This window comes from Vombatus ursinus, unplaced genomic scaffold (assembly GCF_900497805.2).
Source record: "Vombatus ursinus unplaced genomic scaffold, bare-nosed wombat genome assembly UNPS02014821.1, whole genome shotgun sequence".
NCBI lineage: Eukaryota > Metazoa > Chordata > Mammalia > Diprotodontia > Vombatidae > Vombatus > Vombatus ursinus.
Genome location: NW_020954599.1, coordinates 20,206,933 through 20,233,421, shown reverse-complemented (window position 1 = coordinate 20,233,421; position 26,489 = coordinate 20,206,933). Strand labels below are relative to the sequence as shown.

At 37.6% G+C, this 26,489-nt stretch overlaps 1 protein-coding gene across 3 annotated transcripts in view; it reads left to right on the top strand.

Annotated features, from left to right (window-relative positions):
* The window catches only part of CAMK2D (calcium/calmodulin dependent protein kinase II delta), a 340,685-nt gene that overhangs the window by 208,246 nt on the left and 105,950 nt on the right, over window positions 1–26,489 (top strand). Inside the window, exon 1 of one of the 3 annotated variants that reach the window (XM_027837547.1) lies at window positions 19,217–19,332. The exons of the other annotated variants lie outside the window; for them this stretch is intronic. Within the exon in view, the coding sequence (XP_027693348.1) occupies window positions 19,238–19,332 (95 nt within the window). The 5' untranslated portion in view covers window positions 19,217–19,237. Of the gene's footprint in view, window positions 1–19,216; window positions 19,333–26,489 lie in introns of those variants that run through there. 3 annotated transcript variants of the gene reach the window in all.

Sequence of the window (26,489 nt, the reverse complement as noted above, 5' to 3'; positions counted from 1 at the left end):
CAATTCCTCTGTAACTTGCAATCTTAGAGAGATGCCTGGAGAACTAAAAGGTTAAATGCCTTGCCCATGATCAAACAGAAAAATTGTGTCAGCTATTAAAGACAGTAGTCATCATAATTGGCATCTATAAAGGACATCAGAATTTGGAAAGCACACGCAGATACATATATACACATATACATAGAGACATATGTATGTGTTTCTATATGTGTGTGTGTGTATGCACACACACCATTTATTTATTTATTTGGTCCTCCCATTTCTTTGATCAAGGTACTCAATATATTATTATAGCAATTTTACAGATGGTGAAACTGAGGCTCATAGAGTTTAAGTGACCTGCCCATGGTCACACCTGTTACAGGTGGGGTTCTGCTACTTTTCCAGCTACTGCACACTGCCTCTCACAATTATTGCTTCCACCTGTAGCTACCATATCCTAATGTTAAATTTTACATAATATGGATGTCCACCCATTAGAAGGAATTAGTTTCTAGGTGCTTGTTTATTTATTTATAGCCAGTAAGCAAATGGGGCTATTCAAAAGCCCAGAGAGAGCGGCTCTAATGACTATAATTATTTAGGCAGCTGAAGTCTGTTCCTGTCATTTGATTTCTAAACACCCACAAAGTGCCAAGATTGAAACATATTCTGCATGTACAGCCTTAAGTATTTCTGCAGTGGTCACATTCCTTGTTTGGAGTCTCAGGAAAGAAAGCTGCTCTCGTTTGCTTTTTAAGCTCTTGTTGCAGTCTTTGGAAACTATTTGATCCTTTCCAAAAATTTCGACTCAAGAAGCAGAGACATTTTCAGGAAGCAACAACAAAGAATTTCTACCTGTCTCTAACTGAATGAGAAAGTTACAGTTGTCTTGGTGAGCCCCATCATCTGGTGTTGAAGTTCTGGTCCTTATGCTACTGGTGCCCTGGCCTTTTTCCAAGAGCTTGCCTAGCAGACACTCATAAAACCTGAAACATTTGGGGAATGTGAATAGAAGAGAAATGATGTCTAGAAGGCATACAGTCCTCTGGTTCCCAGCCTTTAAAGTGGTCCCTAAAAACCTAACGCTCTCAAGGAGGAAGCCATATGAAGGTTAATAATCTACAAGGAGAATGAATACTTCCAGTCAGTTCTTAGGCTCCATGTTTTAGTTCTTTGAGAGTTTTTGTTACTGTTTTTTGGCAAAGTGTTAATTGTTACTTTCCCTCTATGACTTTTTTCAAATGAGAAAAAAAGTTGTGTAGGTAAAAGAATGCCGAATTTGAAGTCATAAGACCTGAGGACAAATTATTGCCTGTCTATGTTATTGTTCAGTCATTTTTCAGTCGTTTCCAACTCTTCGTGGTCCTATTTAGAGTTTGTTGGCAAAGTTACTGGAGTGGTTTGCCATTTCCTTCTCCAATTCATTTTACAGATAAGGGAACTGAGGCAAACTGGGTTAGATGATTTGCCCAGGGTCACACATCTAGTAAGTGTCTAAGGTTGGATTTGAACTTAGGCCTTACTGACTCTGGGTCTGATGTTGTAGCCAATGTACCACTGAGCTGCCCTTATTGCCTGCATAAAGCATTTCTTGTCGAGAAGCTTCAGTTTCTTCCTGTGTCTACTGAGCATAGTAATACAACTTTACAGTTTTGTGTATGTGTTGTGTGTATGCAAATAAAGCACTCTGTACGCCTAAGGGCTACAAGGGATCTCATATTGTTACAAATCCTGCTCTCTGTGTGTGTGTGTGTGTGTGTGTGTGTGTGTGTGTGTGTGTGTGTGTGAGATCTGGTGATAACCTCTGCTGAAGAAAGCCAGAAGCATATCCATAGCATCAGCACTTCCTATTCTTTGCTACCATGTTCCTAGTGTAGAATTCATGATTAAATTGTTCTGTACCATGAAGATTGACATTCGAAGTACCACGTATAAAATTCAAAATTTGAGATTTAAAAATCATCACCTTAAACAGAAACTGAGCAACTACATTTTATAATGAAATTGCTGTTTACACGTTTGCGTAAGAAGCCATTTGGCTTCTTAATAATTCAAGAGAAAAGACAAGACTAGCCACTGTCTTTCTCTGTATCTCATTATAGCTTTTTGTGTCTTTCTATCTCTACATCTCTTTGCCCTTTGCTTATGTGAATGTTACTGTTCAGAGTTCCAATTTTTTTATGTTAAATATTAGATGACTCATTTTCTTTTACTTGAAAGACAAAAGAAATAACATTTCCCACATTAGGGGTGGAATAAGCCGTATTCAACCTAAGAGATACATGTACTCTATGTACATTTACTGTATTAAACTTGCCCCATTACTTCAGATACCCATGGTTTTATTGGTGTGGTTATTCTCTCTCCTGGAACAGGTTGAAACCTCTCTATGATAGATGATTTTTCAAGCAGTACTTGTTTTAAGATTTTCCAAATTTGGCTTACTGGGACCTTTTTCAAAACCTTTCTGGCTTGGTAGGATTGATACTGTGCTACACCTCCACACTTTGATGGGATGTCAGAATAGAAAGGATACTGATGTTCACATTGCAGATATCATCCTCATTTCTGGTCAGCATGAAAGAAGCTGGTAATAGCTCTGTACCAGTCCATTTTGACTGGTTTTGCATAACTATTTCATTTCTGGTATAGAATTGAAACATAAAGGGCACATCTTCAACTTTTATCTCTTATGCATTTAGGTTAACTGATATTCAAAATAGTATCATTTATACTTCAGATTCCATAAAGCACTCCCTGTCTATACTTGAAGAAAAAAAATTATCAGTTAACAATAAGGAACAATAAAATCATTTTACCTAAGTCTTACTAAATGTAATCTGTAAATCCACTAACCAATCAGCATACATTTACTAAATCATAAGTATTGGGACTCTGGTCAAGTCACTTAACTTGTGTTTGCCTCATTTTCTCAACTGTAATCAGTCAGTCAGTAAACACCTACTATGTTCCAGGCACTGTGCTAAGTACTGGGGATACAAAAAGAGGAGAAAAGCAGTCTCTACCCTCAAGGATCTTACAATCTAATGATTACAGCTTATCAACTGTAAAATGGAAAGCACCTACCTTGAAGGGTTGTTGTGAGGATCCAGTGAGCTAATATTTATAAAAAGCACTTAGCATGGTACCTGGCACATAGTAGGTGCTACTTAAATGCTTAGTCCCTTCCCTCCCCTGCCATGGGAGACACAAATATAAAATAAGACATCCAGTCCTGCCCTCAAGTAGATTACCATTTAATGGGAAAGATAAAATATGTGCTCTAACAATATGCTAAAAATGCAATTCAATGTGAATTCATTACAAAGTGTAGAGGAAGAAGGGATTATATCTGGCTGAGGGTGTTCAGGGAAGTTTAATGATGGAGGAGATTCTGAAGGTCAGATAAAACTTCAACAGAGTTTGGAGCAGGCAGTAGAAAGAGCAAGGGCATTGCAGGCCAAGGACCAGCGTGAGCAAAAACCCAGAAGTGATGGGGCAGATGGCATATTGTGGGAATGGCCTGGAAAACAGGTCTTTTGGGCACATAGAATGCGAGAGAGTACTGAGATATATGACTAGAGAGGTAGGTGAAAGCCAGGTCATGGAGATGCTGAAGTGCCGCTATAAGGGGTTTGAACCTGATTGTTAATTGGTCAGGGGTCACAGAAGACTTTTGAATGGTGCAGTGACATGATGAGTGATATTTTAAGAAAATTAATGTAGTGTTAATTTGTGTGATTGATCAGGCTAGAGGCCAGAATTAAGGAGAACTATTAGAAGACCTCTATGTCCCTCCATCATATGAGGACCCAGGCTCTGTCTTCTCCAGTTCTTCCTAATCCTTGGGAATCAGCCCTGGAGGGTGATTGCCCCAGGCCTCTGTCTTGGCCATTTTGTCTGTTCTGTTCTCTGCCTCTGGTGTTGCATGACCATTGGCATCTGTGCTTTTGTGAATTATTTTTGCTTCTTCTCTCCCTTTGGGAAAGGAGAAGTTACTTTAAAAAAATTATTAATTTATTTTGATTTATCAATAATCACTTCCATAAGCTTTGAGTTTAAAAATTTTCTCTGCCCCCCTCCCCAAGACAGCCTGCAATCTGATATAGGCTCTACCTATACATTCCTATTAAACATATTTTCACATTAAGGAAGAATTAGAACTAATAGGAAGAACCACAAGAAAGAGAAAACAAAACAAAACAGAAGAAAAAAATAGCAAATAGTATGCTTCAATCTGCATTCAAACTCCATACTTCTTTCTTTGGATGTGGATATCATTTTCCATCATGAGACTTTTGGGAATGTCTTAGATCCTTGCGTTGCTGAGAAGTCTATCAAAGTTAGTCATCACACAACACGACTCTTACTGTGTACAATGTTCTCGTGGTTCTGCTCACTTCACTCAGTATCAGTCCATACAAGTCTTTCCAGGTTTTTCTGAAGTCCGTCAGCTCATCATTTCTTATAACACGATAGTATTCCATTACATTCATATACCACAATTTGTTCAGCCATTCCTCAAGTGATGGACATCCCTCAATTTCCAATTCTTGGCCACCACAAAAAGAGCTTCTGTGAATATTTTTTGTACATGTGGGTCCTTTTCCCATTTTTATGATCTCTTTGGAATACAGCCCTAGAAGTGTATGCACTTTTTTATAGCCCTTTGGGCATAGTTTCAAATTGCTCTCCAAGATGGTTGGATCATTTCACAACTCCACCAATGATGCATTAGTGTTCCAGTTTTCCCACATCTTCTCCAACATTTATCATTTTCCTGTTTTGTCATGTTAGCCAGTCTGATATGTGTGATGTGGTACCTCAGAGTTGTTTTGATTTGCATTTCTCTAATCAATAATGATTTAGAGCATTTTTTCATATGAGTATAAATGGCTTTAATTTCATCTGAGAACTACCTGTTCATATTGAAAGGAAAATTTTCTATCTTGTGGTTAGATGGTGTTTACCAGGAATGGGAAGAAAATATAATGCAAAACCTTAGATACTAAATTAAGAGGACATACGGGCCTGTGTCCAGAACAGTGGAAATCAGAAAATCAGGTTCAAGTCTTAGATTCCATCATCAATGTGACCATGGGCAAGTCACTTAAGCTGACTAGGCCTGAATTGACTAATGCTGGATTACATTTCCAGAGAGCTTTGGGGTTTGCAGAATGCTTTATATCGAAAATCTTTTTTGAGCCCTCCAGAGGAGAGCTAAATGGATTGTAATCCCCATTTGAGAGATCACAGGCCAGCGACAGAGAGGACAGAGAGCTAACCACAGAGTTGAGTCCCTTCTCCAACACAGAGTGGCTGGGACCCTGGGTCTCTCAGTGCCCCAGGGCCTAAGACTTAACACTACAAAAGAGTTGCCTGCATTTGGGGAAGGAGTTTTCTCCTCCAGACTTCTCAACACAAGTTTAATCACAAGTCTGGTCCAAAAGAAAAAAGGTAAGGAAAACAAAGAGGAAAGAGTTAAACAACTTGACCGTAGTCATGTAGTTATTAAATGGCACAGTGGAAAAAGAGCTGAAACCAGAGTCAGAAAGACCTGAGTTCAAATCCAACCTCAGACATTTAGTAATGCGACCTTCTGTCTTCCTCATTTTTCCTCACCTGTAAAACGGGAATGATAAGAGCAGCTACATCCCAGCATTGTTGTGAGTTTAAAATGAGAAGAGATTTGTATAAGGCACATTGCAAACCTTAAAGACCTATATGAGTTGATGATTTTATTGCTACTTGAACTCAGATTTTTCTGATGCTAAGCCTTACACCCTGTCTGTTATTTCACACTGCCTTATACCATTGCTCCGCATCAGAGGAGATGTTTATACATATAAAACCTGAGATCTGTGAGGGGTTACATTGCATACACCTCTGGCCTTGTTGTCTGTGCCCCTTGGTCTATAATCCTCACTGACTGAGTCCATGGAAATTAAATTCTGAGGAGTGAAATGTTTACCCATATGAGGAAAACTAATTCTCAGAAACATCCACCTGATTGTAATTTCATTGAAAGTAGGAACTACAGCTCATTCACCTCAGCATGGAGCTCTATGCTTTTCACATAAGAGTTGTTTTGTAAGTGTTGGTTGAATTTGTTTATTGGATGGAAACCTGCAAGTGGCCAGGAGAAGATCTTTTAACATGCACCAAGGTTGTCTGAACAAGCCACATCCCATGACCTAGTCAAGTATTTTAAATTGAGAGGGCATTTGCAAAGCATTTTATATTGAAAGAACATTTGCAAATTATTTTACGTTGAAAGAACATTTAACTTTTCTCCCTTAATTCAGTACTTCCCAGAATCCATGTCTTCATTGGTATGGGTACCCCCTCTCAAAATAGAGTGGCTTATTCAATTAGTAAAATCACACATTTAAAGTGATTTGGGTTCAAATCTTTGCCCTGCTGTTTACCCTCTGTATGACCTTGGGCAAGTCATCTGACTTTTTAAAGCCTCTGTTTCCTCATCTGTAAAAGAATGGATTGAACTAGGTAATCTCTAAGTGATGTGAACTCCTTTCTATTACCTGAAGCTGGTGATCCTACAACTTGTCCATTCTGTGATTATTGTCCATTTCTTTTCGTAAATCCTTCATAGAATTATTGTCCCATCCTGGCTTCTTGACAGACTTCATTCTATGTCACATGAGGCTCTCCATCTCATCTAAATCAGTTGCAACAAAAACCAACGTAAACCTCACAATTTCGTATGGTGGACCCATTTCAAAAGCAAAATGCTTTGACATTTTAGAACTGTGTTCTGTGACTGTCTTAAGCCTGCCTACTTGCATGAGTTTCTTGGGGGCAGGGAGGCCTGATTGTGAGAAAATTAAGGTACATTCCAGTTGTTAACTTTCACTGAAGCATCTTCTTTAAACAGAAGGTAGGAAACATCAGACATGGGATTTGAAGCTAGGTCTTCTGATACTAGACAGAACCTGTAAACTTTCTGCTGTATCCCATGTAAAAAATATCCAAAACTTGGTTATCATCTCACTCTCCTATTTGACGTTTCCAATTTAAGATAGAGACAAGATGGCATAGTGGCCAGACCTCCAGTCGGGAGGAGCCAAATTCAAATCCTGGCTCTATGACCCGAGGCAATTCACCAAAGTTTTCAATACCTCAGTTTCCTCTTGTATAAAATGAGGATAATACCAGCACTTGTTTGTTAGAGTTATTATGAGGATCAAATAAGATATATGTAAAGTGATTAACAAATATTAAAGCATTAAGTATATTCTAGCAATGATGATGATGATGATGAAAATTCCATAAAACAACTGCTAAAATTTCTCCTGGCAAAACAAGGTCAGTTCTCAGGGTTCCCTGTGGCTGAACCCACAGGGGAGAAGAGCTGCTTTTGAGACTGCAGTCTCAAAGACATGCCAGTCTTCCAGGTCACTGTGTGACAGTGTTAAATAAAGCTTTGACCTCTGTTTCTCTCGCAGGCATATCCACTATTCCTTTGGCAGTAGGCCATGGGACAGAGTATATTTAACATCAAGCCCTGGTCTAAATTCAGACTCTGTCTAATCTTATAAAAATATGTGTCTACTGTATGTACTGTACAAGGAATTTCCATGTGAGAGCTCTTGAGGTCAGGAAGGTTGCTATTTATATACTTCATGTACATATTTCTAGGGCTTTTATATTAACAATGCCAGTTTGGAACTTTCTAAATAGAGGCCTATCTAGAACTATTTAATCTCCTCAAGAATGTCACTTCACCTGAATCTCTATATCATCCTTGTTGTATATCATGATATATATTTGTGTGAATGTACATACATACAATTTTAAAAACTATACTTATGTTTATGGTACTTATTTATATAAAAGTATCATAATTCTAAAAGGAAAGGACATGCTTAAGGAGGGATCTACCTTTCTAGAGCAGCTCACCGTTTACCTGACTGTGACTGACTCACCATACTGAGAGATCTGGTGAATTTAGGCAGTCTTTACTTACTCTTTCTTTCCCTTGCCTTCACTGCACCAGACACTCCCATTGCTTACCCTTGGGCACTTCCTGTGGCTCTTTAAACCTTATTTATTTGCCATCTGTACTTTTATGTTGACTTTTGTCTCCAAATTAAAATAAGCTGATTTTTATTGTGTTGTGAGTAACTTTGCTAGGAAGGAGTGGACGTCATGGGGGTTTGGAGGAGGACAAAAGGGAAATGATGAAGCGAATTGCCCTAGATCAGGGGTTCTTATCCAATTTTGTATTATGGAGCCCTATGGTGTTCTGATGAGTCTATGAACCCATTTTCAGAACAATGTTTTTTAAACACATAAAGCAAAATACATAAGATTACAAAGGAAACCAATTTTACTGAAGTATAGTTAGCAAAATATTTTTTAAAACCAACTTCATGAGCCCCAAGTAAAGAACCCCTGCCCTAGACCTAACTACAGGCTTACCTCTTTTTCTGATAACATAAAGGAGGCTTTATATGCATGCAAGCATAGAGAGGTAGAGAAATGCATAGATGGGTGGATGGATGGATGTTTGGGTTAATACAATTGTGTTGCTAATTTTTGCAAGTTAAGGATTTCTGATGAAAGTGGCAAGCTAATCAAGCACCAATCTCACAAACTTGATTGGTTAAAGTAAAACCAGTAAGATTGAAAATATTTTTTTCATGGAAAAAATTCAGTTCATTCAGCCACTTGTGATTAGGTATAGTTATGTTCTTTTATTTTGTTCATAGATTTAAAGCTAAAAGGGATCTTAGAAATCAGTCAACTCAGCCCACTTATTTTGTAGATAAGGAAACTAAGACAGAGAGAGATTAAGAAATTTGTCCAACATCACACAACTAGGGAATAAGGGGCAAAGTTGAGGATTCAGACCCACCATCTATTTACAGGGTTCTTTTTGTATGAGGTTTATGGGCTTAGTTTCCTGAGATCATAAATGGCAAAGGCAGGAATCGTCACTCATAAAGTCTACTTGTTTGCCTTCTTGAATAATCAGTGCTCTACACTGCCACTGAAGTGTCGTATTGGAAATAGCTAATGTGGGTGGGTGCCATATTTGTGTAGACTACCAGGCAGCATTCTGGGCTCAAGGTACCCAGCTCACTCAACCAGGCTTGTGCAAGTTAGTGACCCACACCAGACTGCTTACATCCAATCAGAGACTGAGGAGGCACTCAGAGCTGGAGCTACCAAGCTCACTAGTTTTGTATTTGTCCCACCACCAATGCCATTGGCCCCTGCCAAGTATTATAGGGATGAAGGGGAAATAACTCGACTCATTACCATCAACTCCCAGTTCAAGGGTAGCACTTCTCTACCACCCTCAGAAGTCCTCCTTTTATATTTATTCTCTTAAAAAAAAAACCATGTACACACCATTTTATGCAAATAAAATGTTACCTTGAGGGGACAGTCACTGGTGGACCTATATATTTAAGGTCTTTCTTGACATCTTCTCCCAATATCATCAAAACATGACTCCTAAGAATTCCCATTCCCAGTTAATTTTTGGACCACATGACATCTCTACCTTCTCTCCCTGGTCTGTGGTGACACTTTTTTCTATGTCTCACTTTTAACAACATCACAGGGACCTCAGGCAGCTTTGTTATTGCTGCTGTTAACTGGGCAGAAGATATCCATGCTTTATATTTCCCATTTTTTCTGGTGCTTAAGAGACCCAGGAAATTGTAATTAAAAAAGCCTTGGGTTTGGCATATAGCATACTTCCACCAAGCAGGGATATATACTTGAAAGCACTTTGTAATTTATAGAATATTATCCAAATATAAGGCCTCATTAACCAGATTAGCAAAATCACTTGCATTAATTGTTGGGATGGATATTACAGTACTACTTTCTACATTTATTATGTTCCACCTGTTAACAGAAAAGAATGTGTGCCTTAATAATAATTTGCTACCAGTGTTGCCCATTGCCTACTATATTCAAAGTATCAGGGATATAAAGTCCAAAAAGAAAGCAATTCCTGCCCTCATGGAATTTGCTTTGAGTGGAAGGATGCAGAGGACAGAATATGATAGGCATCCATCTGGCATATATTCCAAGGCTAAAGGAGAACTAAATCTCTACAGTAGCATTTGACTTGTCAAGAAGAAGCATTGGCCATGTATATCGACATCATAACTACAGTAATTTAGAGAGACCTTCAGCAGCCAAAATAGCTGTCATAAATATGTTCATTCACTAAAAGCCCATTCACTTTATGTCATATCAGAGGGTCTCTAACCTTTAGAAAAGGTTTCTTGACTCTTACATGCTGGAAATAGCATGGGACAGAGGGAATCAGATAAGACTAGACACCAGGCAAAGAATGGATTTGAATTCACTTCTAAAATATATTAGCTGTGGGACCATAGGGCAAGTTGTTGTTGTTCAGTTATGTCTAACTCCTCATGACCCTGTGGACCATAGCACAGCATTACTGTCCATGAGATTTTCTTGGCAAAGATACTGGAGTAGTTTGCCATTTACTTTTTCAATGGATTAAGGATAACCCTTGTTTGTACAAGGGTTAAGTGACTTGCCCTGGGTCACACAGCTAGTAAGTGTTTGAGGCTGGATTTGATCTCAGGTCTTCCTAACTCCAGGCCCAGCGCTTTATGCCCTGAGCCATGTAGCTGCCACCAAAGGGGTAAATTACTTAACATCTATAAGCCTCAGTTACTGCCTTTATGAAAGGAAAACAATGAAACCACAACTAGGCTATTTTGAGTGTTAAATAAGATATTTGGTATAAAGCCAAATAAATTACATTTTTATTAGTTTATATATATAATTTTAACAAGTTTCTCGTGTAATTTTATCCATTTTTCATGTCCTTAGTCTTGGCCCAGAATTATTTTAGGACCTACAGAAGTAAATAAGACGATAGCCTCTATCCCCAAGAAGTTGGTAATCACAGCCTATAAATGAGGAAGAGGTGAGAGAGAGGCTAGAAGTAGCCGGTGATACCAAGAGGTAAGAAAAGACAGAAGTGCTAATGGGAGGGTGCAGAGCAGAGGGGAAACCTCCCTGCCACACTTCAATGACATCATTCTGTTGAAGCACAGTATAGTTATGAAAGTTCATAAATTTGACCTGGAGATCTCAAGAAAAGGGTAAATTTTGTTTAAGAATATGTGCAAATGTAGAATACTTTTTAGGAAGAATTACCTGAAATGGTTAAATTAAGAAAAAAAACACCTTGGATTCTCAGAGTTTAGCTTCGATTATTTGGAAAATTGACTTAGAACATCTCTTAGAACAAGATGCCAAGTAAATCAGATATCACTGTAATTTTTAAACTCTTCTGTAGTTTCCATTCTAGGCTTGATTGATGATCTTTAGAATTAATAGTCACCCATATTTTCAATATATTTATGACTGGAAAACATACACACACACACACACACACATATATATATATCTATAGGTTAACATTTTATATCCTAGAGGAAAAAAAGTCCTTATTACCTTAACTTTACAGATCTATGCATATTATTTCCAAGGTACCTGACTGTCACACCTTGTGAAAGTGGGCGCTCAGATGTTTCAATTTATTTTCTCTTCGACTGATTGTCCCTAAGTTGCATACCATATGCTGTTGACAAAGGAAGAAATATCTTGGCAGAGCACAGCTTATGTGTCCTTCTGGTGTTCCCGAATCCAGTAGTGGTGAAAGATTCTATCTCTCTGCTGCCCTGATTACTGTTTCTATTAAAAAACATTTCCTTTCTGTTTTTGTCTGCTTATGTTCCTGTCTAACAGAGTTTGAGGGGTTCACAAATAGTTATCAAATAATTTTCATTTTTCTGAAGCTACAAAGGCTACAGGGAGAAATATTATTCTCTGTCACATTGGCCCATTGAGGCAGAGCGGCCAAAATCTTTGGCCCACTCTGCTTCATGGAGGTTCTCATAATCCAATCAACTGATTAAAAGCAGCATGTGGCAATTTCATCTCCATGAAAGTGAAAAAAGGAGAGATAGAGCCTTGGAAAAATTAGGGAGTACTTAATGAGAATTGGGAAGTGAAACGAAATTATTTTTACCAGGAAGAGAGACAAGAGACTTCACCAGGATTTCAGAAAAGCATGTGACAAAAAGTCTCTGCATTTAGGGACACGATGGAAAGATGTGCCTGGGTCATGGCACTTAGGTGAGTTTGCATCTGGTGGAACGATTGAACCCTAAAAATAAGCAATAAGGGATCAGAGTCAATTTGGAAGAAGTCTATGTTAAGGTGCCCTTGCCTTCTTATATCAATGACATGATGAAGACATAATGAATTTGAATTGGCATGCCACTGGAAAGAGTTGCTAACATACTAGATGGCAGAATCAGGATCCAAAAATTATCCAAACAGTCAATAACAGTGGAATGTAATGTTGTATAATTAGGATCAATTATGTCAACTGTGGAAATAAAGAACGGGGCAGTGCTCCCAGATGAAGGTTTGAGTGCAAAGAACTTAGAGGTTTTCATGGATTGAAAGCTCAGTGTGGATCAATAGTGTGACCCAGCAGTCCAAAATGTTATCATCATAGTTACAGTGTCCCGAACAAAGGAGGTGATGATAAAAATGCCAATAACAATACCTTACCTTTATATAATTAGTTCTTGAAGTGTTACAAAGTGGTTTACAATGATCTTGTGAGGTAAATAGTCCTACCCTTCTTTATAAATCAAATCTCAAATATTATGGTCTGTCCTATGGAACACATTACAGAGAGGACATTGATAATTTAGAATTTGTCCAACGGAGGATCCACAGAATGGTGAGGCGATGTTACTCCCCTCCAGACTCTCTTTACCTCACTCTTTCCATGTTCCCATGCTCCATTCCTCAGTCCTGTATACCCACTGAATCTCTCTTGTACCAATCTGACTCTCAACTCACACTGCTTTTCTATCTTTTCATGTAATAACACTGTCACTCTGATCACAAATTCTAGCTCTCTGTCTACCTTCCTTCATTACTCTTTGGCTATTCCCCAACCAAACCCTAACTCAGGGGTGGGGAACCTGCGGGCTCGAGGCCACATGTGGCCTTCTAGGTCCTCAGGTGCGGCCTTTTGACTGAGTCCAAGTTTTACAGAAGAAATCCTTTTATTAAGGGGATTTGTTCTGTGAGGTTTGGATTCAGTCAGAGCGTCACCCTTGAAGACCTAGAGGGCCATATGTGGCCTCGAGCCCGCAGGTTCCCCACCCCTGCCCTAACTTGCAGGCTAAGGTCAGATGTTCTTTGACTTGGGGAATTAAAAAAAAAAAAAAAGCAGTTGCTTCCTCTCTTTTTGTCCTTCCACCGTTTAGCTGCTTCACCTTTTCTTCACTTACATTTGCAAATCTATCCCTCCCTAAGCCCACCTTCCCCCATTTTTTCTCCCCAAAGAAAAACAAGGGCTTAAAGAAGAAATTATCTAGTTCCTGCTGCATTAGGAAGGAAAGAGGTTTTTTCAAATTTTTTTTTCAAAAATTTCTTTTTTTTTGGAAAGAACTTAAGATTTCAATATATAAAGAACAAAAAAGAGGACGCTATGAAACCCTGAACTTCTGTTACATGGAAATTTTGGGGTTACATTAAATTTAATGCAGCAGTAACAAAATTGCCTCATTTGTGTACCATTCTGAACTTGTTTTTGTTTTCTTCTGTATATCTTAAATAGTTATTAACACTACTTCCTCCCTCCCACCCTTCCTCCTTCCTTTTTCTTTTTCATCTCTGTCACTACCCACTAACTTCTCTCACATTCTCCCCTAACTCCCAGGCGAATAGAAGCCTAACCCCAGAAGGCTATTCCTAGCTCAAGACACTTTTGTAAGCTAGACTTTACATGAGATCAGAGATTTAGAGCTGAATTGGACCTTAGAATTTATCAACTCCAATCCTCTCATTTTATAAATGAGGAAATTGAGCCCCAGAGATGTTACAGTATCTTACCCAGAATCACACAGCTAAGTGCCTGAGGCAAAGTTCAAACTCACATCTTCCTGACTCCAAATTTAGGACTCTTACCACTCTGCTACCCGTTTCTATCTAATTGGCTCATTTTCTCCCCATGCTGTCTGGTAGACAGAAGGTATTATATTCACTCAGATTTCAAATTCATGGATACAAAAGCAATTTAGTTAAATGAGTAAAATCATGGTAAACTCAAGAAGCAGTAGATAAATATATAGATTTTGACATGCCAATCACTGCCCCACCCCCACCCCCTTTCAAGTTGGTTATTTCTTTTACTCTCTTCACTCCCAGGCTAGAGAAAAGAAATTCTGGAAGCTCAATGTGTTAACATAAACATTCTGCCTCTTGGCCAAGTGGAGGTGGGACAGTATAACTCATAACACAATGCCAGGAGAGCATTGCAGGAGTCTCTGATGATTCTCCTGGTCACAGATGCATGGTCAAACGGAATAGCGGGATTATTTGCTCCAGAGTACAGCTCCTGGATCTGCACATTCTGCAGTAAACCAGTGTGTCTCTCGCACGAGTCTTCTCTTGTCTTACAACCCTTGCACTGAAAAGGAGCTGCAATAAAGGATAACTGTGTAAAGTTCAGCTGTCACGGATATAATGCTGACAAGCATGGCAGACCAATAAGGCTGTACTCTGGCTTGGGATGCCATTTCTTTATCCTTCATCTTCTTCAGCCTCTGACACATCCCCTGTATCAGAATGCTGGTGATTTTTTTTGAAAACCACCCAAGTATAATAAACAAATTGATGTTTTCTGCGTAAATTGTAAAAGATTCTTATCTTTAGCTTGGAGAAAATTAGTTTGATTTTGTCTTTTAGAAAAGCTCTTGGAATTAGATAATTATCTTGTATTCTTTTATAGTGTTTTGCATAAAATTATGACCGAATGTTGGAAGTTATGAGAAATTTGGAAACTAATTTCTTGCAAATAATGGGACTGGATTGTTCAAATCCTTCTTTCTAAATCTTCTGAAATAAATTGTGCCCTATTTGCCATTTAGTTTGGGCAAGTTGCAACTTCTTTGAACATCTATTCACTGATGTGTAAAATGGGGATAATTATAGGCCTACTACCTCTCTCTCAGGATCATTGCAAGAATTAAATGAAAAATTAATATATGCAAAGTATTCTATAAACTTTAAATTCTTTTTAAAGTATATTATCATTATTAGTTTAAATAGGAATATTCTACTAGTATCATAGATTAAGAGCCAGAAGGGATAAAGTCAACCCTTAATTTTTCTGATGAGGAAACTCATGCATAGAGAGGTAAAGTGACTTACCCAAGGTCATGCAGATAATAAATAGCAAAGTCATAAATTTTGAACCTGTCTTCCAGTGCCAAATCTCACACTCTTCCCATTTTCTACCCAATCATTTACATACATATAAATAGACATACATGATGTCCCAAAAAATTGAATGCATTTGAAAACTTTAATAGCTTTACTAACTTAAAACTTCACTAATGCTTTTGAAAAACCTTGTATGTAGAACTAGAAATAACAGGGAGATAAGTCTCTCTCTCTCTCTTTCCCTCTCTCTCTCTCCATATATATATATATGTATACACATATATATGTATACACATATGTGTATATATAAAACATTGCTTACACATCTATGTATAAAATACACATAACGTATATATTTGGACTTGCCCAAGGGAAATAGCAAAGAGACAAAAATCTGTAAGGATTTCTGTTCTGTGGATCACTATAATAACGCAGACCATAATGAAGAGACACATACAAGTACACACATGTCTACTCATCCCCATCCGTTGTCTTATATTCCTCTGTCATCAGTTTTCATTACTTTTTTAGTGTTTAAAGTCCACTGATATTTGGTATTATACTTTAATAGTATAAACTATTGTTAACCTTTCCTCCTCTCCAATTTAGATGATTATACTGCAAGATAGCTTTGTGCATCCTATATTATTGGTTTATGGAGCTTTTACTACATTTAAGTAATGGCATTTCAAATTTTATTCATCATTTGTTATGGAGGATGATGAAGTGAGTTTTTGAAAATTGTATCATGAACTTAACAAATGAGCATTTCAATAAAGAGGAGACCAGAAAAAAGAAAAAAAAAGATTGTATATAAAACTGAATTTGTCACAGATTTTTTTCTAATTGTATGTTACATTTAACAGAGTAGTAGCAAAACTGTGGGGCAGCTAGGTGGTACAGTGGATAGAACACTAGGCCTGGAGTCAGGAAGATCTGATTTCAAATCTAGCCTCAGACACTTAACTATCTGTAAGACCTTGGGCAAGTCATTTAACCCCTACTTGCCTCAGTTCCTCATCTATATAATGGTAATATACTGGACAAGGAAATGAATGGCAAACCACCTCAGTATCTTTGCCAAGAAAACCCACGTACCCACATAGAGTCGGACACAGCTAGCAACCACAGGAAGAACTGGCCTGCCTGTCAATGAACTTTCTTTCTGTTCCCTTCTGAGTATTTTATCTTAATGATTTGTGATTAATTGATATCCTTTTCCTTTCATACACATCCGTGATGATTTCTTTTATGCCGTTGGTCATATGCAGGTTTCTATTACATTCGCCATGCTCCTTTTCACTTGTAATTTGATTCTTCCAAATCATGGCTTCCAATGATTTGCAGTCATAGAGCATTACCAGAAGAATACTGGTATTAAACAGATGGATTTTTGCCCATGTGGGAGACTGGGATGCTTCAAAGCATTGTATAATTTCCCAGTCCTTCCTCCTATTCAATTCTGGATGCAAGACATTGTCCATCTCCTATGCACGTCCAGGATGTACACAGTGTTGGATTAACTCAAACATCTGTTCATCCAAATGTATGTCATAATATGAGCAATATGTTTTTTATCCAGCTTTGCTCTTCAGCATGGATGATCAGACCAATCTTTTTTAAATGATTGTGGATGATGATGAGGCTTTGTAGCTTTCTGAGTCTCAATGTCAGTAGATCAAAGACATCTGCAATTAGGAGTATTTGGAGAGGGTTAGAGTACAAAGGAAATCCATCTTCTCTTTGTGTAATACGTCTTCTGTGATACTATAGAGATATAGTTTCAGGAAATTATTTCAGGGAATAGAGGCTGGTTATGATCATGATGGTGAGTCCAATTGGGTAGAAAGTGATTCTTTTTAGTGAGGCAATCTAAAGACTAAATTGATGTTATGACCTTGAGACAAGGGCAGATGTGTAATTAAATCCAAAGAGACCGCTGTCCGTAGGGTTTTAGCCAAAGCTTCAGTAGGCCTAGAGTTTCCCTTTGAGGTCCTGGGTCCAAATCTGTGAACGAATCCCTGAATTTTAACTACATCTCTTTCCATGTAGATTCTCACTTCTTATGCTGCTGGACAAAACCCAGTGGTTTGTAGCACATGGGGTTCTCTAACTTCTACACATTGTCAATCAGCATCCATTGCAATTGGTCAGTTCTCAAAAGCTAATTCAATCTGTCACTCAAGCTGCAAAGGTTATGTTATGGTCACTTATCTAGTAAGAAGAAAAGTGGCCTATCTTCTCTTCACAATACCACCCAAACTTTCTTTCCCCTCATTTTCATTTAAGGCTATTATAGGGCATGACTGTAGTTTTTCAAATCTCAGACTCATTTGAAAGAGTGACCCAATAGTGAAAAATCTGTGGTCTGATGAGTGGCCACCTCACACATCCTGTGGTGAACAAAGATGCTGAATTTCTACTTCTTGTACATTAGCTAAACTGCTTTGGTTGGAAGTTTTTACTTGACTGATCTACAGAAGTTAAGCGTTCATTCTTATAAGATCTGTAAACTTTTATCTAATTTTATCTGTGTGGAACTTTTAATTCCTTATGATTGCCATAGTGTGATGTTAAACAAGCTTTCTGAAGGTATGGACTATATTTTATATGACTGTATTCTGTATAGCACTCGGCGTATCGGCTTGCACATGCCCGTCCCAATAAGCATTTAATAAAGGCCTCCTTGGAGCCAGGCACTGTGCTGAGAGATAGGGACACCAAAACAAAAATGAAAACAATCCCTTTGTTCAAGGAGTGTCCATTCTAGTCAAGGAGATAACAGGTATATAAATAGATAAAAAGTAAATACAAGGTAATTTTGATGGAAAGACACTAGGGACTAGGGGATCAAAAAAGGCTTTATGTAGAAGCAGGAACCTATGTTGAGTTTTAAAGGAAATTAGAGATTCTAAGTGGAGGAAGTGAGAAAGAAGAGTATTCCAAGTGTATGGGACAGCAGTTCACACGAATGGGGTCATGTAGAGTCAAATATGACTGAACAACAATAATTGAGTTTACTTAGAGTTGAACTTCCTTTTAATATATCAGCCCAATTTGACATACGTACTACACATATACTGACCAGCAAAACATTTTTTCAGGAGTATTATGAATGTAAAAAGCCATTGACTGTGTTATTAAGAAATAAAAATATTAATTCTATCCAATTAAACATCATTCAAAAGTCAACATTCTGGCTTTCATAATAATTTCAACATGAGCCTGGTTGAGATCTATTTTTGCTTATATTTTCATCTTGTTTTTATTCTTTGGAAAGATAAGATATGTCACCAAATTGGCCACATTGACACAAAAGAAAAATAGAAGTTGGAGAAGCGACAGAAAAACAGGCACATTCATGCACTGCTGGTAGAGCTGTGAATTACTTGGTCTAGGTCATTCTGAAAGGTAATTTGAAACTATGGCCAAAAAGTTCCATTACTGGGCATACCCTTTCATGCAAGGATGGAATGGAATAATATTGTGCCATAAGAAATAATGAAAGAGTTGATTTGTGTGGGAAGGCTTGTATCTGCTCATGCTAAACAAAGTGAACAGAACCAAGACAACAGTTTATACAGTAAGAACATTGTAAAATGACCAGCTTTGAGAAATTTAAGGACTCCAAATCACTCAATGACAAGGGTGACCCTAGAACACCAAGTCTGAAGAATACACTGCATCAGTATGGAGAATGAGATACATGTTTTTAGACATGGTCAATGTGGGAATTTATTTTACCTGACTATGCATATTTACTACAAGAGTTTTGTTTTCCTTTTTTTCCCCCCACCCTTTGGAAGGGGACAATTGAGGAGGAGAAAATAAATGTTAGTTATTTTGAAAAGAGAAAAAAGAGGGCTTTTGAGCAAATTAAAAGTGAAAATAGAACTGAAAACAAGAGAGAGTAAAAAGGAAGATTGATTGAAGGAAGTGAGAGTATTCATCTTGGAGAAGCAACCACACAAAGGACGATATGACAACCGGGCTCGCATGTGGAAGAAAACTTGGAATTTTTCTGTTTAATCCCAAAGGGAAGAACCAGGGACAATGGACAGAAGATTCAAAGAGGTAACTGTAGGCTTGATATCAAGGGGAAAAAAAGCAATAACTTCCTAACAGTTGTAACCATTCATGGGGGGGTAGCAGGTTCTCCTCATTAGAAGTCTTCAAGCAGAGTCTGATGACTACTTGTTGGGGATATTATAGTAAGGATTCCTTTCAACATATAAGATGGACTCCATGAGTACCAAGGTCTCTTTCAACTAAAATTATATGATTCTTTGGTTCATCTGCTATTCTCAAATTATCCTTATTTATTCATTATAGCAGATCTAATAAAACTACTATAGAGAATTATATCTTATGAACCAAAAATAGGAACACATGATCTTACAAAGAATAGTCCTTTTGCAAACCATCACTAAAAATATGCTTTCTATGGTTCAAGAGAAGAAATATGAAAAGATACTTACTTCCCTCCCAGCACTTTGCAGAAATAGGTCCACAAGTGTTATAAATTTTCAGACTTTCTCAGTGTAGTGATCACCTATGCTGAATTTTTTTTCTTTTAGTTGTTTTCCTTTCTCTTCTTTATAAATATATTCTTTCTTTATTTCATTAAATATTTCCCAGTTTCAAAAATTAACATTCTTCTTTTTTAATTTGAGTTCCAAATTCTCTCCCTCCCTCTTCTTTCTTCTTGAAGGCAAGAAATTTTATATTGATAATAATGTGAAGTCATGCAAAACTCATTTCCTTATTAGCCATGTTGCAAAGGAAAGCACAGACAAAAAAAGCAAGAAAAATAAAGAAAGTAAAAAAAAAATAAAGTATGTGATCTGCATTCAGAGTTCTCTCTCTGAAGGGGGTGGCATTTTTCATCATGGGTCCTCTGAAATTGTCTTGGATCATTGTCTTTTTTTTTTGGTAAGGCAATTGAGGTTAAGTGACTTGCCCAAGGTCATACAGCTAGTACATGTCAAGTGTTTGGTCTGAGGGCAGATTTGAACTCAGGTCCTCCTGACTTCAGGGCCTGTGCTCTATCCACTGCACCACCTAGCTGCCTCTTGGATCATCGTCTTGATCAGAGATCAAGCTAGATCAGACCTAGCTTGCTCAGTTAGGTCTTTCACAGCTGATCATCCTTACAATTGCTGTTATTGTGTACAACATTCTCCTTGTTCTACTCACTTCACTTTACATGAGTTCATATAAGTTTTCTCATGTTTTTCTGAAACCATCCTTCTCATCATCTCTTTTCTCCCTTTTCTTTGGTCTCTTTGGGGTACAGACCTAATAGTAGTATTGCTGGGTCAAAGGGTATACACAGTTTTATAGACCTTTGGGACTACTTCCACATTTTTTCCAGAATGGTTGGATCAGTTCACAACTCCACCAATAGTGTATTAGTTTCCTGATTTCTCCACATCCTCTCCACATCCTTTTCTGTCATGTTATCCAATCTGGTAGGTGTGAGGTAGTATCTTTCCTGTTTTTAAAAAACTATTTGTTATATGGAATGATTCTCTGGGGTGAGGAGGGGGAGACATAATGAAGGAAACCATGGTGATGTAAAAAATGCATCAATAAATTTTTTTTTTTTGAAAAGAAGTATGCTTTCTTTCCTTGAAATTAGAACTGTCCTAGACATATCCCTAGCTAGGAATCTCAACAACTGGGGAGAGAAGGAAAAATCCTACAGAAAGTACAGCTTGTGACCCTAAAGATTCAGGAAGAAATAGTCTACTGATGGGTATAGTTGTCTCTTTCAGTACCAGTGTTTATGTTCTCTCACCCTCTCTTTGGGCTCATCTTCTCCAGTCCCTATAGGGGCATACACAGATGGAAGAATATAAGGCAAGAGATGCAGGGTTGGAAATCTCTGGACCATGAGAGTAAAAAAGTGTACACTCTTATTACACCTTGGAAAGTGCCTCAGTCATCCCACCCTAATGATTACTGTGGTCCAGAAGAGTTGGGGTGTTTGGCCACTATAGTCATAACTGCTGACTTTCAAAACCTAATTACCTCTTACTTTGTGCATGTACAGAAAAGAGATAGAGCTAAATTTACTTTTTTTTTTTTAAACACATTTTAGCTATAATTGAGCAGATCCTACTAATTGGCACCTGCCCTTTTATAAGCACACAACGAATACTTTAGCATTCATTCATTAATTCATTTATTCTTAATACTTTTCACCTTCCCAATTTGTTGGAAATAGGAGTTGTTATAAGTGCCTTTCTTTTGAAATCATTTCAACATTATCTGTCCAATAAAAACAAAATCAAAATCATTAAAACAAATGCGTCTGTACTTGATTTTGTAGACTAAACAAGTCTGGTTTTCTTTTTCTTTTTTCTTTTTTTTTTTCCCAATGAAATATTTTAATAAGCTTCCAGAAAACTGTGGTGAGGGCAAGCAGAAACAGAAAGGGATCTTTTGGCCAAGTAGTGAAATGGAGAATAAAAGAATAAAGCCAAACTGTATTGGAAAGAGGACATCTGAAAAGTTCCTGCTAAACTGAAAAAAAAAACATCATTACAACCTTCCCATCAATCTGAGCCAGAGGGATGGCAGCCTCATGCAGTAGAAAGAGTACTGGATTTAGTCAGAGGACCTGTGTTCAAATCCTGACAAATTGTTACTTAGTACTTGTAGAACCTTGCTCATGTCTCTTCATCTTCCCGGACCTCAGTTGCCTCATCTTTAAAATGAAGTATGGTACAGTGGACTAATATTGAACTAGATAACTTCTGAGTTCCTTTCTTCTGACTCTAAATCTATGACCTGGGTTCAAATATCAGATCTTCCACTTAAGCGTAAAGGATTCAATGAAAATGGTGAACATTGTAAATATAGGTCAACATGATAAATATTTTAAACTTATATACAAAAATAAAATAAAATCTATTTTAAAAACCAACAATCTTATATGCAAGTTCTTCTAGGTTCCAAAGTTTCATAAGGCCTACAATGAGCATGAAGCATTCCCAAGTTCACAGACCTGAAGAAATATTTTATTCCTAAAGAACCCTACTCTGCACCCCTTAGTTCTGCTGGCTGACATTCTGTTAATTAGGATTCTAGCTTTAGATCTAGGATTTTTCATAAGTCCCTACTTGGTCCATACCTCCTGCTTACCGATCTAAGGAATATCTTTATCTATCAAATGGCTATTAAATGGTGTCATATACAATTATACACAAGGAAAACCAAAACCAATCCTTTATGCTTTACCTGAATTTGGAGGTAGCCCTTAACAATATCCCTATAATAAGGATAGGAGCTCCTTCCCATAGAGCTGTGTCCTTGTTTTATATATGTGTATATATATATATGTATATATATACATACACACACACACACACACACACATATATGTAGTTTAATATATATATGTATATATATGTATATATATATATGTATGTAGTTGTGTGGTCAGCTTCATTATTTCTTAGCTAATTGCCCTCAGCACCTAGAGATATTGCTTCAGATTTCAGTGACATGAGAGGCAGGACAGAGTAATGGATAGAGAACTCTCCAGGAAGCCTGGATTCAAGTCCTTCCTCTGACACATACCATCTATATGACCCTGGGCAAGTCATAACCTCTCAATGCCCCAGACTAAACTTTGTCTATGAATTGAGGAGCAGGTGATGATCTGCCTGGATAGAAGGTATTTTCTTATCCAAGGAGAATTACTTGTACTAGGGAGAGCTCAGATCTATTCCAAAAAGAGAAAATGCAAGGATTGGGTTCATAAGGTTTCTAGCCCAGGTAGGAGTATCAATCCCCCGCCCATTCTTAGGAAGACACGTCCTAGAAGAGGGTACTTTCTTTAGTTCTCCTAAATGCACTGACATTTATATTTTCAAAGCTCCTGACTCTGCTTACACATTGTTCAGGTTGCATTAGACTCACAGAAATATTTTTTTTTTGGTTGATTACATTTTACAAAGCAGTCGTCTTTGACATTAGTAACTATTGTGAGTCAAAGGCTAACCTCTCCTTGGAACGCATGGTCCCAGATGCCTTCTTTAGCAAACTTTTCATACCTATTCCCTTACAGAGCATGATAGTACTACAAAGACAAGGAGTGAGACGGCAGCATGGTTCTTTATTCATGGATTGGAAAAGAGTCAAGCCGCAAATCTAAGACAGTAACCTTAATAATCTGTAGATAATTCCATGTTTCTTTAATTTCTGTGTAGATTTTGCATGCACTTTCTTATGTACATGTTGGCTCCTTTGCTTGAATGAAAACTCCTTGAGGACAGGGAAAGTGTCTTATCTTGTATCCCCAGGACTTAGTACTGTGTGCCTGACACATAGTAGGCTTTTTATAAATGTTTGCAGATTGATTGATCAGATAATTGATTGTGTTTGGATAATTTTTGTTTATTGTTAAAAAGAGTTTCCTATAGCCATACTGAATTTAATGCCTATAAGATATTTTCAGGAATCTGAGGTTTCATGAGCAAATCTACCTCTAATATTTGTAATTTGTGGTTCTGTTACAACCATATAAGGATCTACAAATTTTTCAGCTAAATATAGATACTATTTTCCATGTGGTAAACTAAGAATTTAAAAGATTTGCTTAGACACTGAAATTGTTTCAGCCCAGCTAACTTATTAAACAAACTAATTTAATTTAGTCACAGTGGTATTTTTAGTAAAAGAAAGCTTTTTTAAACATTAACAATGAAAAACTTCTTTCCCAGGAAGATATCTGTGTAGTTTATAAAATGTGGATGGCTTAGCATTAGCCAAAGCACTGATGCCATGAGGAAAATTTAGCGATCATTTTATCTAAGAATACTTTCTAGCCAAAGGATGACTGTGATCATACGTGTAATATTTGTAATCATATGAGAGACTTAAGAGAAGTAGTGTTGAATCAGATTCATGCTTGAAATATCTTTCACATTCTTTATCATGTTAGAAAATTGCCCGATATAGGGTGTGAGAAGAGATGGTATGGTCATCGTGTGTGTGTGTGTGTGTGTGTGTGTGTGTTTGTGATTTTTAAAATTATGTCTTTTAAAGAACAGTGCTTTCATGTATTTGAGGTTACGTTTAAGTTAAAAATTAAATCAGCTATAATACTCAAATTATTTCTAGTTACCTACAATTTTTTCCCTCTTCTTAAAGTCTTACATTTTTTTCTTTTTAGATTTTTAAAAATCCTGATCATAAAAAAACCTACAGTTCTTAAAAATAGATTTTTTACATCTCTTTAGAACAATAACAACTAATATTTATGTAGCACTTGAAGGACTTTACAAATATTATCTCATTTGTGTATGCCCTATTCCAATCCTAATTATAACAGATTCTAGATTTAGATTTAGAACAGCAAGAGACTAGGAATCATCTAGCCTGCTTGTTCTTTTTACAGACATTGAAATTCAGGTCGGGGTGGGGGTAGGTGGGAAGGATGAGAAATGACTGATCTACAGCCATGCAGGTAGGAATAACAAAGCTAGGATTTGAACTCCTGTCCTCTGACTCCATACTTCCTCTTGACACCAGCCCCAGTAAGGATTTTCTTTGGGATCCAGCCTGCATAACCAGGAGTGGGGAATCATGGGTGTAATGTGACAAGGGGTGACAGGCCATGACTACCAAGCAAGGAGACAAGGAGACAAGACAAGATTTAAAGGGTCATAGGAGACACAATAGAGATGGAGGGAAGGACTGTTGGAGACTGTCTGCTCTTCAAACCCACTTCACTACCTGGGACTAATGAACATCAGCTGGCCCTGACAGCTGGAGCCCTGACTGTATCATGTGAAATATCAGGGTGATTGGCGCTTGGGAAAAGCTTCCCTGCCTGGGAGGTGGTGACTCTTAGGACACAGAAATGAGCGTTGGCATTTTCAGGACTTTGACAAATGGCCATCAACATTTACCAGTTTCTCAGGCAGGAAGAGTAAAAATCACTGCTTAGAGATAGGAAGATAAATGATAGGGAAAGTAGAATCACGCTTCTTTAGTTCACGTACATTAGTTCATTTTCTCTAGGCATGTACATCCCATTTCTTAAGGCCTTTCCTTTGCTGATTCACTCTGCATCTTAGGGCTTAGTGCTAATGGTGTGAATGTTGTTGGTTCTATACCATTATAGGTTAGTTGGTTTCATTGTCAGTCATCAAGCTGAGGATTAAGTGGGAATGTAGATGAGTCACTTTCTCCACATTTCTTAACCTTAGCAAGGCAACCTTTGATCTGTGATGTTACTGTCATAACTGACTTTGTCCCAGGGGCCCAGCCATTGCTTTGTGTAACATGTAAGTCAAGAGGGCTGAGAACTATTGCTGATAAAATTGTCTTCTATATTGTCTTAGCATCCATTCATCCAACAAACAATTAACTCTTAAGGGAAAAGGCAGCATGGCCTAGTAAATGGAGAGTTGGACCCAGAGCCAGGAAGACCTTGGTCCAAGGTCCACCTCTCACACAAATTGATTATGTGACCCTAAGAAAATCCCTGAATGGAGGGGCTTCAGGCAGCTCACTAAGACTTTAAGAGGAAGAATAGGAGCAGTATAGAAGGCTCACCTCAGTCAGGAATACCTGGGTTTGAGTTCTACTAGATTTGTGATGCTGAAATAGACATTTAACCTTCCCTAGGTGACTTTCTAAGATTATATAAATGGCAAAATGGTTACTGGTCTGCCTTGACAGAGAAATTTTCCTCACCAGCTGTTCCCTATACCAATGAAATCACAGGTCTAATCCATAAACAAATAAACAAAATCCTGTATATGTAGAGGCCTGCATTAGGTGCTGTGAGAGATGCACAGTTCTATGTATTATGGTACATTTAGACAGTGATGTCAAACTCAAATAGAAAGGTATCCCTGACTTAGAAAATTACAAATTGATATTGTCTATGTTTTATTGCATTTTTATTTAGTTTGTTAGATATCACCCAGTTATATTTTCATATGGTTTGGGCCACACTTGGGAGTTTTGCAGCTGTATGAGGCTCATGGGAGGCAAATTTGACATCTCTGCTCTAGGATAATGTAGCTGAAGGGGGAGAACATGGACCCAAACCACTACAGTATGATATATGAGAGTCTTCTAATTGTCCACAAAATACCAGAGCTCTTATCATTCCTTGCTTAACCTGACCCCTGTTTCACTGTGTTGCTTCAATTCTAAATCTTTCTGGTAACCTCATACCCTTGGTGTGAACTTCATTTAGCATCAGA